Source organism: Lytechinus variegatus, chromosome 3 (genome assembly GCF_018143015.1).
Source record: "Lytechinus variegatus isolate NC3 chromosome 3, Lvar_3.0, whole genome shotgun sequence".
In the NCBI taxonomy this organism is placed as follows: Eukaryota; Metazoa; Echinodermata; class Echinoidea; order Temnopleuroida; family Toxopneustidae; genus Lytechinus; species Lytechinus variegatus.
In genome coordinates, this window is record NC_054742.1 from 1,964,863 (window position 1) to 1,977,082 (window position 12,220).

General features: G+C 38.2%; 2 protein-coding genes across 2 annotated transcripts in view; one reads left to right on the top strand and one right to left on the bottom strand.

Moving 5' to 3' along the window:
- The window catches only part of LOC121409960 (peroxisome assembly protein 26-like), a 29,209-nt gene extending 17,052 nt beyond the window's left edge, over positions 1–12,157 (bottom strand). Inside the window, exon 1 of the mRNA XM_041601753.1 lies at positions 11,969–12,157. The gene's annotated coding sequence lies outside the window, so the exon portion shown is untranslated. The remainder of the gene's footprint in view (positions 1–11,968) is intronic.
- Positions 20–5,848, top strand: LOC121411942. The gene is made up of 4 exons (XM_041604854.1): positions 20–28; positions 1,380–2,793; positions 3,970–4,209; positions 5,820–5,848. Exons 1-4 carry the CDS (start codon positions 20–22, stop codon positions 5,846–5,848), a joined length of 1,692 nt encoding a protein of 563 aa, XP_041460788.1.
- Positions 12,158–12,220: the final 63 nt, after the last annotated feature.

Consider the following 12,220-nt stretch of genomic DNA (forward strand, 5'->3'; position numbering starts at 1 on the left):
TTATATCCAATTCATAATTATGTTTGGGGTAAGTTGGAACATGTTCCAACTAGCCCATTCAATTTTGTTCCAACTAACCCCAGAGACCCATTTGATATTTATAAGCTTACAGCACAAAAAAGGGACTTCACCATCATTGCATATTAATAACTTTATTTTGTAGCTTTGTTCAAGTGTCTACTATACCCCCAAACTGGCCAACTTGATCTATAAACTTCTCTTAAAGATAAAACATTTCTGAAAGAGAAAAAAATAATCAGAAGGTGAAAAGACAAAACAAAACTTTCCAACTTCACCAGGCTTGTTGCACAAGTGTTGTCTGTAATATGGTGGATGGCTGTTAATGGCAATAAATTGAGAGCAGTATTGCATAAATTTATTTAAAGGCATTAAAGGGGAATGAAACCTTTGGAACAAATAGGCTTGTGTAGAAACAGAAAAATCAAAGAATAAGAATAAAGAAAGATTGAGAAAAATCGGACAAATAGTGAGAAAGTTATGAGCATTTGAATATTGCAATCACTAATGCTATGGAGATCCTCACATTGGCAATGTGACAAGGATGTGTTATGTCACTGATGAACAACTTTCCCTTTGGTGGACTATAAAATACCCTCAAAATGTCTCTTTTTGCTTTTTGTTACGATGATACAAACTCTTTATCCATGATGTATTCTTAAAAAATATGTATTACATGCCCTCATGTAGACAGAACACATGATTTATGGATAGATGTGATAAAAGAGGCAATTCTGGTGAAATATATACTAAACTAATGGGAGAGTTGTTCACAAGTGACATCACACATCTTTGTCGCATTGCCAATTCGCTATCTCCATAACATTAGTGATCGCAATATTCAAATGCTCATAACTTTCTCATTATTTGTCCGATTTTTCTCAAACTTTCATTTATCTGTTTCTTTGATTTTTCTGTTTTTACACAAGCGATCCTGTTCCAAAGGTTTCATTCTCCTTTAAAGAAAATTACAATGTTTCAACTTAACCCAAGTTCCAACTAATCCCAATCTCCCCTAACTTTAGACCCAACAATAATTGCCAGCTTAAACTGGAGAAAGGGTTGGAAAACATTATATGGTGGTGTGACCTTAATTCGCGCGTTACCTAATTTTGTGCATGGTCGAATATCTCACTATCTATTCAAAATCTTGAAAAACTGATATCACAAACAGAAAAAGCAACCCCAAATTACCTAGGATGGTAATTTTCTTGAAGGCAGGGTCTCAATCTGTGAAAATATTGGCAAAACATTGCCAAATTTGCTACCTTTTGCATCTGCTCCTAGAAAATCTGAACTATCGACAAGCTTCAAGAAATTGCCAGTTTGCAAGCAGAGGTCTCCAAAATGTAAAATGTTAGATTCATAGAAAACTCGTGGAAGCCAATCATTACCTCGAGGGATCTCAGGACAGGCCATCAGCAGTTTCAGACGCTAAGGAAAAGATAGCTGAAGGTATAGACATCATAGAAAAACGACAAAAGCTCATCAAAATGGCCGACAAGTCGCCGTTGGGATGGAAACTTGTCGATGAGTACGAGCAGAACACTTTAGCCGACGACTCAGACGATGAAAAACGCATGTTCAAAGCCGAGGCGAGGGCGGAAAGAAAAGCGAAGAAATCTAAGAAGCCAGAAGGGAGGCGTTACTTCCCTTATAGCGGATACCGAGCTTCGCCATGGAAGAGCCACCCAGGTTCCCAGAAAGAACAAGGCCCCTCCACATCTAGCTACACATCATATACCCCCTTCGGTCGTACGACACCAGAAGAACGCAAGAAGCCCGGGATCTGTTTTTCATGCGGAAAACCAGGCCACTGGAAGGTGGATTGTCCGTCCATCAGAGGAAGCCGTTCAGATCAGATAAGTGAATCTAAGTTTTTTGTTGAGCATAACAAGATAGTATCTGAGAGTTCATCCCAAAAAGAAATAGAAGGGATATCTGAAATTGTACAAGTTAAAAATACAAAGTTGTATGAAGAAGCTGAGGGTCAAGATACTGAGTTGGTAGACTCGAGAGAGAAGGAGAATGTTTCTCCTGTTGGAAAGTTGAAAGAAAATGCTAGTGCATGGGCCGAATTCGGTGCTAGCAAAGAGATTTTAGACGTGATCCAGAACGGTTACAAATTGCCTTTACACACGTTGCCTGATGATAGAGAACTCACTAATAACAGATCCGCACGTAACCATTCAAATTTCGTACAGGAAGAAATTGGGAAATTGATAAAAAGAGGTTGTGTTTCAGAAGTACAATTTAAGCCATCAGTGGTTAACCCCTTAACCGTTTCTGAAAACAAGGGAAAACTTAGATTAGTGTTAGACTGCAGACATGTCAATCCACATTTGTACAAGAACAAATTTAAGTATGAAGATGCCTCGGTTGCTAGGGATATTTTTGAGCAAGGGGATAACGTTTTCACATTCGATCTTAAATCAGCATACCATCATGTGGAGATTTTTGAAGAACATAGGAAATATTTAGGTTTTTGTTGGGAGTTCCATGGTCAGAAGAGATACTTTGTCTTTAATGTTTTACCCTTCGGTATATCTACTGCTGGTTACATCTTCACAAAATTAACCAGAGTACCAGTTACTTATTGGAGGTCACAAGGAAAGAAGGTTGTCATGTTCTTAGACGATGGGATTGCTGGTTGTAGTGACATGAAAGTTGCAAACGAAATGAGCAGACAAATCAAGGCCGATCTAAATAAGCTGGGATTTGTTTTAGCTGAGACCAAGTGCAATTGGTTTCCCCAGAATAAAGCGACATGGCTAGGTATGTTTTGGGATTTTCACGAGGGAGATGTTTACATTACAGAAACAAGGATGCAAAAATGCAAAAAGTAATTGGAGATGTCTTAACAAAAATCCAAAAAGGAAAATATATAATACCAGTTCGAACTTTGGCCAGCGTAGCAGGCCAGATAATTTCTATGCAACCGGCAATTGGTACAATAGTTCAATTGAAATCAAAAGAAATATTTAAGTGCATCAATAACCGAGCCTCTTGGAACGCCCCCGTATTAGTTACAGGAGAAGCGGTTACAGAATTATTGTTCTGGTATAAACACTTAGACAGGCTTAACGGTGTATCAATTTCACGAGTAAAGTCATGTAATTGCTTTTTATTCACCGATGCGTCGGGCACTGGATTCGGGGCGTATGTTAGTGAAATACCAGACCTGGAAGTGGTCGGTTCATGGACAGACTCCGAAATGAAATATAGTTCTTCATGGAGAGAAATCGAAGCGTTAAATAGAGCTCTGAAATCAGTCGGTCCGTGTCTGGAAGGGCAGGATATTCGTTGTTACACAGACAACAAAAACGTTACTAGCATAGTTCAGAGAGGCAGTAAGAATGTACAACTGCAAGAGATAGCAATCGAGATACATGATACATGCGATCTTTATGGATTGGGCATAGATATGGTTTGGATTCCAAGAGAAATGAATGTTATGGCAGACAGTCTTAGTAGAATATCAGACAGTGATGGCTGGAGCATTAGCTATGATGTATTTCAATATCTGAACCAAATATGGGGACCACATGTGGTCGACAGATTTTCATGTGATTACAATGCAAAATGCAGTCGATTTAATTCGAGATGGGGATGCCCCAGTACAGAAGGTGTTGATGCTTTCAAACAGTCCTGGGCTAATGAAATCAATTGGTGGGTCCCTCCACCTCGTTTAGCTGCCAGAGCAATTGGAAAAATAGTGAAAGAAAGGGCAGAGGGTACCTTAATTGTTCCTGTGTGGGAATCTGCTCCATTCTGGCCCAAAATTTACCAAGGAGGAAAATTTGTTCAATTTGTGAAAGAAAGTTATGTATTTCCATGTCAAGAAATTATGAAAGGAAAAGGAAACAACGGTATTTTTGGTTCCGTGGGACAACGGTTTTCCATGGTTGCTTTGAAATTACGTTTTTAGACATTCTTATTCATTTTTTGCAGGTTTAGGACTACGAACATCAATCAAAAACGAAGTGTTGGCTTCTGGGGCTTCGGGCAAGCTGCTGAGATTAGCAGATAGCATGGCAACCCATCTAGTCGACTCCAGGAGTGAAGGTACAACCAACAATTACTTCTGTAGTTTCAAAAAGTTCGAAGAATTTATCAACGCTGAGGGCAAGAGGGCGCTACCTGATGAACCTATACACATTGCTTTATATTTAACTAGTTTGATTGACGCCGGTAAGTCCTCAACAGTTATCCAAGGCGCTTTATACGCCATCAAATGGGCTCATAAACTGAAGGGTTTAGCCTATCCGACGACCAATGGCTTTGTAGTTCATTTGGTGGAAGCCGCTAAGAGAAAAAGTTACACGAAAACGACGAAGAAGGACATCTTAACGAATGAGCAGATAGTCAACCTTTGCGACAAGTATAAAGATACACAAGACATTCTCGTTCTGAGAGATCTCGCATTTATCACACTTTGTTACAGCGGATTCTTCAGATTCGACGAAGCGCGATCACTCAAGTGTAATGATATTACCTTCTTCGATGATTATATGTCTGTAAAAATTTGTAAAAGTAAAACCGATCAATACAGAAAAGGAGACGAGGTAGTTATAAGTAAAGGGCAAACAAACGCATGCCCTGTCAGTATCTTGAAGAGATATATGTTTAGCACAGGGATTAATTCTGCCTGAGATCATTTTTTATTTTAGCCCGCTTACTGTAACCGGAGAGGAAAGTTCTTGATACATAAAAATGAATCAATGAGTTATACTAGAACACGAGAAACAGTAGTAGCTCGTTTGAAGGAAGTGAGTAGTGAAGACGCTAAAATTGGTCTACACTCCTTGAGAGCTAGCGGGGCCACAGCCGCCGCAAGGAGCAAGGTGAATGACAGGGTCTGGAAAAGACATGGTAGGTGGAAAGGTGAGAGAGCCAAAGACGGCTACGTAGAGGATAGTTTACAGGATAGATTATCTGTATCGAAAGCTCTTGGTTTGTAATGTGGTACATCTATTATAAATATTGATTTCTCCAAATTGAGGAATAATATCTTTATTTATTGTATCTTGCATTCCATTTGAGACTAACCTACGTTCGAAGTTCAGGTTGGATATGACAATGATAATAAAAGGCCTTATATGGAATGTATGAATTACTTTCGATTCAGAATAGTTTGAATTTTTAATGTAACAGCTTCTATCGCTCATCAATATTTCAATTATTTAACAAATTAGAATTTTTCAGTTTTTGCATACGTCATCACATGACACGAGCACATATATGCTCTAATTTTCGTAACTGGTCAAAATTAGGTCCATATACATTTAATGAAGTTAAATGTAAATACCGCCCTTCTTTGTAGTTTATTCTAGTAGCTTGGCAGGCTAATCCCAAAATAATGTGTATTTTGGTTTTTTGGTGCATTATGGTTTGTAATGAGAGATTTGTAAGACTTATGCTGTGAACGTTGGAGGATGAACATTTATTTTCCAGCGTTACGGAGTATAGCTGGTAAATTTTGTTTAGACGGCAACGTATGAATGCTAAGTCAGGCAAGCGTAGCGGTCTTGACGACGTTGGGTAATTTGAATGTGTGACGTATAGGGTAATTTGTATATGAAAAGAAGTAGATTCTTGAGTTGGGCGTAGAGAACGCCGAGGATCATTCTAGCCTTCTACAGCATAGTACTAGCACGTCTTTTTTAAAAAAGACCAATTAGTTACCCGAGTTAATATTTTAAGAATCCATTATTTCGTTTTATGTCTGGTAACAACGTTTGTAATAGCCTAGGGTTTTTCAGAGTTTTTGCGCTTATTAGTTTTTATCTCTGTTTTTTCAGCCCGGGCTAATAGGATAGGGAAATGTTAGTCAATTTCCCGTGTTAGGATTAAAAAGGATAAAACCTACGAAGATGATGTACCTTAAAACACATACTGAAGAAGCAATTGGTTTGTTTTCACGTTTGTGACATATCTTATTTTTATTACAACTGTGTTGTCAAATGTATTGATTATTTGATATTACTGAATAAAGACCTCGCCGGCTCGATCGTGCTAGTAGCTTGGCAGGCTAATCCCAAAATAACGTGTATTTCGGTTTTTTGGTGCGTTATGGTTTGTAATGAGAGATTTGTAAGACTTATGCTGTGAACGTTGGAGGATGAACGAATAAAATGTTACACCAGCTGAATTTATGGCATTTAACTTCCATCTGATACAACCATCTTACCTTTGTCTCCTTGATTTCTTTTCTAAATCTCTGCAAAGCAATCGTGCACAAATTAAGGCTACACTTTTTGAGGATACGTTTTCAGATCCTTGTCCTACTTAAAAATTCCATCAAGCAAAATTTGACTTTGGGATCGATCTTGCCTTCCGTATGGTATGATTTTGATGAATTTTGTGTGAGCTGTGAGAAATTTTTGATTGAAAGTCAGCTTCATGAATGGTAATTTTTACAATGTGTGTAAATTATGGTCACCCCATCATATAATCAGGGCTCGACATTAGCGGTGGCCCGGGGCCACCAAAAATTCATCTTGGGCAACCATTACGCCACCATCTTGTTTTCTATTGTTCTTCACCCAGGATATGGACGCTTGATACCATGAAATTTCATTCTAGTCAAACATACTGATATTCATGTTAGTAAAGTGTTCACCAGTTACATAATTTCTTCCAATCTTAAGTCACAGTATGCCAACACATGAAAAGAAATTAAGCTCATCAGTTCACAAATGAAACATTAAACATTTATGCTCATGAATAGGTATCTGTTAAGGCATTTTGATGTTCAGCAATATATATCATATATATATATATATATACAAGGCTCGACATTAGTGGTGGCCCGGGGCCACCAAAAATTCATCTCGGGCAACCATTATTGAAAAAATGTTAAGTTTTGGTGGCCCGAATCGGGCAACCAATAATTTTCAAAGTAGCGCAATTTTTCTCCCGATTTTGCATGCATTTATCAACTTTCTACAGTTCAAATTGCAAGTCAATTCGTCATGCGCCTTTTTTGTTAATCTACACACAAATACACACACACAAAGATTGCATAGTCATGACAGTATGTAGGCCTGCCTCTAGCATACAGTAACTATTATTCAGCCGGCCATGCCGGCTGTCATGTCTGGCTGAGCTTGGCATGCATGAACTGCAGCTGGCTGTGCGCTGGCAGACTATTCAGACTCAGGGAGCTGCGATGCGAAATGTTACTGCTAAGAAATCTTCCCCAGAACTTTGAAAATCTAAGTCAAAGTCACATTTTACACCAATGAAATGCCCTTCTACAGTCCATATTAATGAAACCTGATAATTTGCAAGCATTAAAAGGAGGAATTATAACCTCTCTTTTGACTCAAAAAGACCGATTTCCAAATGCATTAATACACATAAAACACATAGGTGAGTACATCACAGTCCCACATGTGCATTTCTATGTATGTTGATATTTGGTTTATTTTCGAAGCTGTCTTGAATAGACAGCTTCTTTCTTTCTTCTTTATAAATGACTTCTTAAACCACTCTTAAGGAAGTAAATACTTTGGAAGGCATTTTATTGATATGAAATGTGAATTTTTCCCATCATTTTGTCAAATATAGGGAAGGAATTTTCTCACTGTTTTTTCCAGATTTACTTTGCCGTTTTCTTATTTATTTTTTTCTGTCATTTTTTTTTACAGTGATTAAACCATTTATACCCCTTCCCTTTGAATATGTCTGATAAAAGAACATGTTTCTACTGAATAATAATTTTCCCCATTTTTTCTGATAATTTTGTCTCATTCAATTTTCTTACATTTTCTTTTGTTTTTCTCAATTTTTTTCTCCTGTTCTTTGTTTTTTCTTATTTCATTTTTTTATTTGTCTCATTTCACTTATTCATTTTTACAATTTTTGTTTCATTTTTCAATATACTATTCCAAGAATTATTTTTGTTTATCAAATTATTTTTGTTTATTTCCCCCTTTTATACATTGTTCTAATTCTGCAGCATATTTTCTGTGATTTTCTCCTGCTATATGCTGGAAAATAAACTCGATTTGGGGCCTGCATAAACTAGGTTTTACGATCAAAAAGGAACAAAGGAAAAATCATTGTTTTGTAAATCAATCTGAGTTTGTTATGTGCACTATTTATTTACTTTACCATTATAAGTGTGTGTCTATACGGAGATTAAAAGTCCACACAACCTGGGAACAATACAATTTTTTTATTCTCTTTCAATCATTTCATATTCACAATGATAGAACAATTTATATATTACCACAAAATAAGCAAAGTAAAATAACAGCAAGCACGATTTACATACAAGATGTACAAAGAATAGCGGTACATGGTAGTGACTGCAGAATATTTCAGTTTGTTTTATTCATTTTTTAATAATGTTTTTCTTTATATTTTTCGGGCCACCAAACTTTACTAATGGGCCACCAAAAAAAATTATTTGAAGGTTATGGTGGCCCGAACGGGCCACCACCAAAAAAAATTAATGTGGAGCCTTGATATAATAGATCTATAGTACCAGCCATTTAAATGATTTAAAACTTAAATGATAGGATGGGGGGGCGGGTGTCCGGACACTATATATTTTTGAAGCCTTCTTTTTTGTCTTTGGATTACACTAAAAATATGAATTCAATAAATATCATCTTCTATAATATTTCCTAACAATTTGTACTAAAAATTGATGAAACTTTGCTTGTAAATTTTCCAAATTACTTTCTAAAATTGATTGTCCGGATACACAACTTGTCTGGACACACAACTGGGTATACCCCGAGGGGGCCACTTACATTGACGAGTGGATACCATGCACGACCCAAAAAACACGTAAAAAGGATGTCCTTTTCACGATAGGGCACGTTACGTACGTAACGTGATAAGGGTGTCAAAAACACAAAAATAATGAAAAAAGGGTATCTATTTCGCTAGGAAAATTATGTGTTTAGGGTGGAATTTGTGGGGATGATAAAACAAAATTAAAATGTTTTATAAAGGATGTCCTTTTAGCCCCAACACTTCATGTTTAGAGTCCGATTTGCGCGAGGTGTAGAAGGTGGGGTCGTACTTAACCAAATAAAAGCCGACGACCGAAGGACCCGTAACAATAAAACATTCCTGTACTTGTTTAGTGGTTCATTTCAGGGAATATTTGTCAAGAGTATTGTTTTGTTTCCAATACTTGTTAAGGGTAGGATTTCACACGCCAATACTTGTTAAGGGGTGCATTTTCATAATATGGAAATTACGTGTTTAGGGTGCTTTTCGAGACCCCGTGGTCGCGCATGGTATCCACTCGTGAATGGAAGTGGCCCCCCCCCCCCCCGGGTATACCATTCTATCAAAAAACAATTTCAATAACATACCAGTACCATACAAATAAGGGATAGATCTACATGTAATCCTTTCTTAGCATAAGATTTAGAATTGGCTGTGAAAAGACTTAATGTTAGATCTAAAACATAAGTAAAACAATGAAGTCCTGCTCAAACAAATATCCACAACACAAGGACGCAGCAGCAGCGGAGCGAGAAGCTTATTTTCCTGGGGGGGGGCCAGTCACATATATTTCTGTACATACACCCTGTACGCGTGACCAAAAAAATGCATTTAAAGGGGTATTTTCCAGTTTTGGACGCGGTCCGCGTGTGGGCTCGTTAAGGGTATCAAAAACACAGATTTTCAAGAAAAATGGCGGTTTTGAAAGACTGGTCATTGAATGGTCAATCGCGGGGTCAGACGTATTTAGGGTAGATCTAGACCCGCGGGGGGGATGGGGGCACTCAGTATATAATGCATAGTGGGTATGTGCCGCGGAGGGGACCCCCATTTTTACACTCAAATTTCCGTTCCAAGGCATAGCATTTTTGTCTTATTGAGAAAAAGAACAAAGAAAGCCGCTCCAAGGCATACCATTTTCTTCTTATCAAGAAAAAAATAAGACAGAAATCCGCTCCAAAGCTTCGCATATTTTTTGTTTTTCTGTTCCAGTCGCATTGATCTGCTGCGATTTTGGTGAAAAGTGGCCGAGCGCTGTCCGACCATCGTCTCTGTGCGAGCGCACCCGGCGGAGGATGCGCTAGCTGCATCATGCACGCTTGCCCGTTCCATAGGGGTACATACACACGTACTCACTTGCTGGCGATCCGTTCCAAGGACCCCCGTTTTCACAGAATTGTAGTTCCGAAGCCCGTTCCGAGGACCCTCCTTTTTACAATAAGCCCGCTCCAGGGCCCCCGTTTTTTGTCTCGCCCGCGGCACACCCCTACCACTTTTTTGGTCGAGTGCCCCCCCCCCCCCCCGGGTCTAGACCTCTGTGTTTTTCTCCCCAAAGCTGTTTTTTTTAAGAATAGCCAAACGTGTTTAAGGAATGTTTTTTGTTTCTAAGCTTTTTCCCGGAGGTCATATTTTTACAACAACTTGTTTAGCCTTGGCTTAGGGGCTAAAATGTGTAAATAATTAATAAAGCATGCAAAAAACTTGTATACCCAGTTGTTGTGTATCCGGACGGGTTGTGTGTCCGGACGATCAATTTTAGAATGTCATTTGGAAAAATTTACAAGCGAAGTTTCATCAATTTTTAGTACAAAATGTTAGGAAATATAAAGAAAAAAATAGAAAATGATTACAAGTAATGAATTCATATTTTTAGTGTAATCCACAGACAAAAATGAAGGCTTCAAAAACATAAAGTGTCCGGACACCCGACCCCTCATCCTATCGGTCTAGGAGGTTATTTTGTACACAGAAAAACTATTTAGGGGTAGACCGCTGGCAGCCGTCTGTTTCGAGTTTTTATTTTATTTTTTTTTCTTATTTCTCCTCATATTTGGTGAGTGAAGACAACAGAGTTCAGCTGAACAACCAACATAACAGAGACCGAAGCTTTTGGTCTAATTTAGGGGGTGTTTGGAAATCACTTGGTCACGCGTGTGTCCAGCAATATATTTGACCCCCCCTGGGCTTATTTTGTTTGACCTCAACAAATAACATTTAACGTTAGAGTCTAGACTCTAGATTTAAAACAATATTTGCAAATTTCTTAATCTTATTTTATATTCAAAATCTTATCACTAGAAGTAGAACCTAACGACGTTAGATCTCTCTCAGGCACCGGCACTCAACTCTCAAGACAAGAAAGTCTAGGCCTAACTTATTATTTTTAGGCCTAATTCAACTTTCAAAATTCAAGTCAACCTGTCCTTATCGATGACTAGATCTAGACAGGAATAACTGTCGTTTCTGGGTATTTATTTAACAATTTCTGACATTTTACTATCATCCCCATTGTCAGTGAGCCAACGCAGCTCAGTCCAGCGGAACAACCAAAAATAGAGACTGATGCTTTTATTGACACGAGTCACACTCATATTAAAATATCTAGGCCTAGGCTAGACAGCTGGCAGCCGTCTGTTTCGAGGAGTTTTTTTAACATTTTTTTTTATTTCTCCTCGTACACAGACGGCTCGCTATCGTGCAGCCACCATTAGGGGACTTGCAATGCAAAATCCCCCCGTCGGGGCTTTTCAATTTTTGTCTTTAATGAATAAAAATTTCGAAAATTATAGTGACCAGAGTGCAAATTTATATTCCCTCTTGGCATCAATTGCCAAAAAACAGAGAAAAATGAAGTTAAAAGGAACAAAAACAGTGACTTACCTCGGCTGTCGCGCAAATTCACTTCCCCGTTTTATCCGATCTTAAGTACATAAACATATGGCCATTGAGTCCCCTGTACAGATCGCGCTAGAACTTCGGTCTCTGTATTTGGTGAGTGAAGCCAACGAAGTTCAGCTGAACAACCAACAAAACAGAGACCGAAGCTTTTGGTCTAGGCCTAGGCCTATCATTTCTGAGACTGAATCTGCAAATCATGATCGGTAGAAGAAGAAATGATTCAAAATTTCAATTTGCTGAAGACTGAAGTAGGCCTAGAGCAAAATCTATTCTGAATTGAATTTAAGAAGAAATAACTTACATATAGTTTCTAGTTTCATTGTCGAGCAAATATATTTTTTTCATTTCGTCAGCTCTAACGTTATAGCGTCGACACCTCAACATGGAACAGCCAGCAACATATACGGTAGATTGCAATTTTCATTAACATTCCGCTACATGTACAGGAGTAGAGTAGAGCGCTAGCTTACATATCCGAAGCTAATCAAGGCCCGAGTAGGTGTGTAGACTGTACGTGCATGTTCATCGCGGCGCGGCCTGTTTGTTTTCTTCC

Excerpts from the sequence above, each read along its gene's own strand:
- LOC121411942 (XM_041604854.1), top strand. Across the intron at positions 2,794-3,969 it reads GAATAAAGCGACATGGCTAG|GTTTAGGACTACGAACATCA; the intron begins GTATGTTTTGGG and ends CATTTTTTGCAG. Across the intron at positions 4,210-5,819 it reads AACTAGTTTGATTGACGCCG|CCCGGGCTAATAGGATAGGG; the intron begins GTAAGTCCTCAA and ends CTGTTTTTTCAG.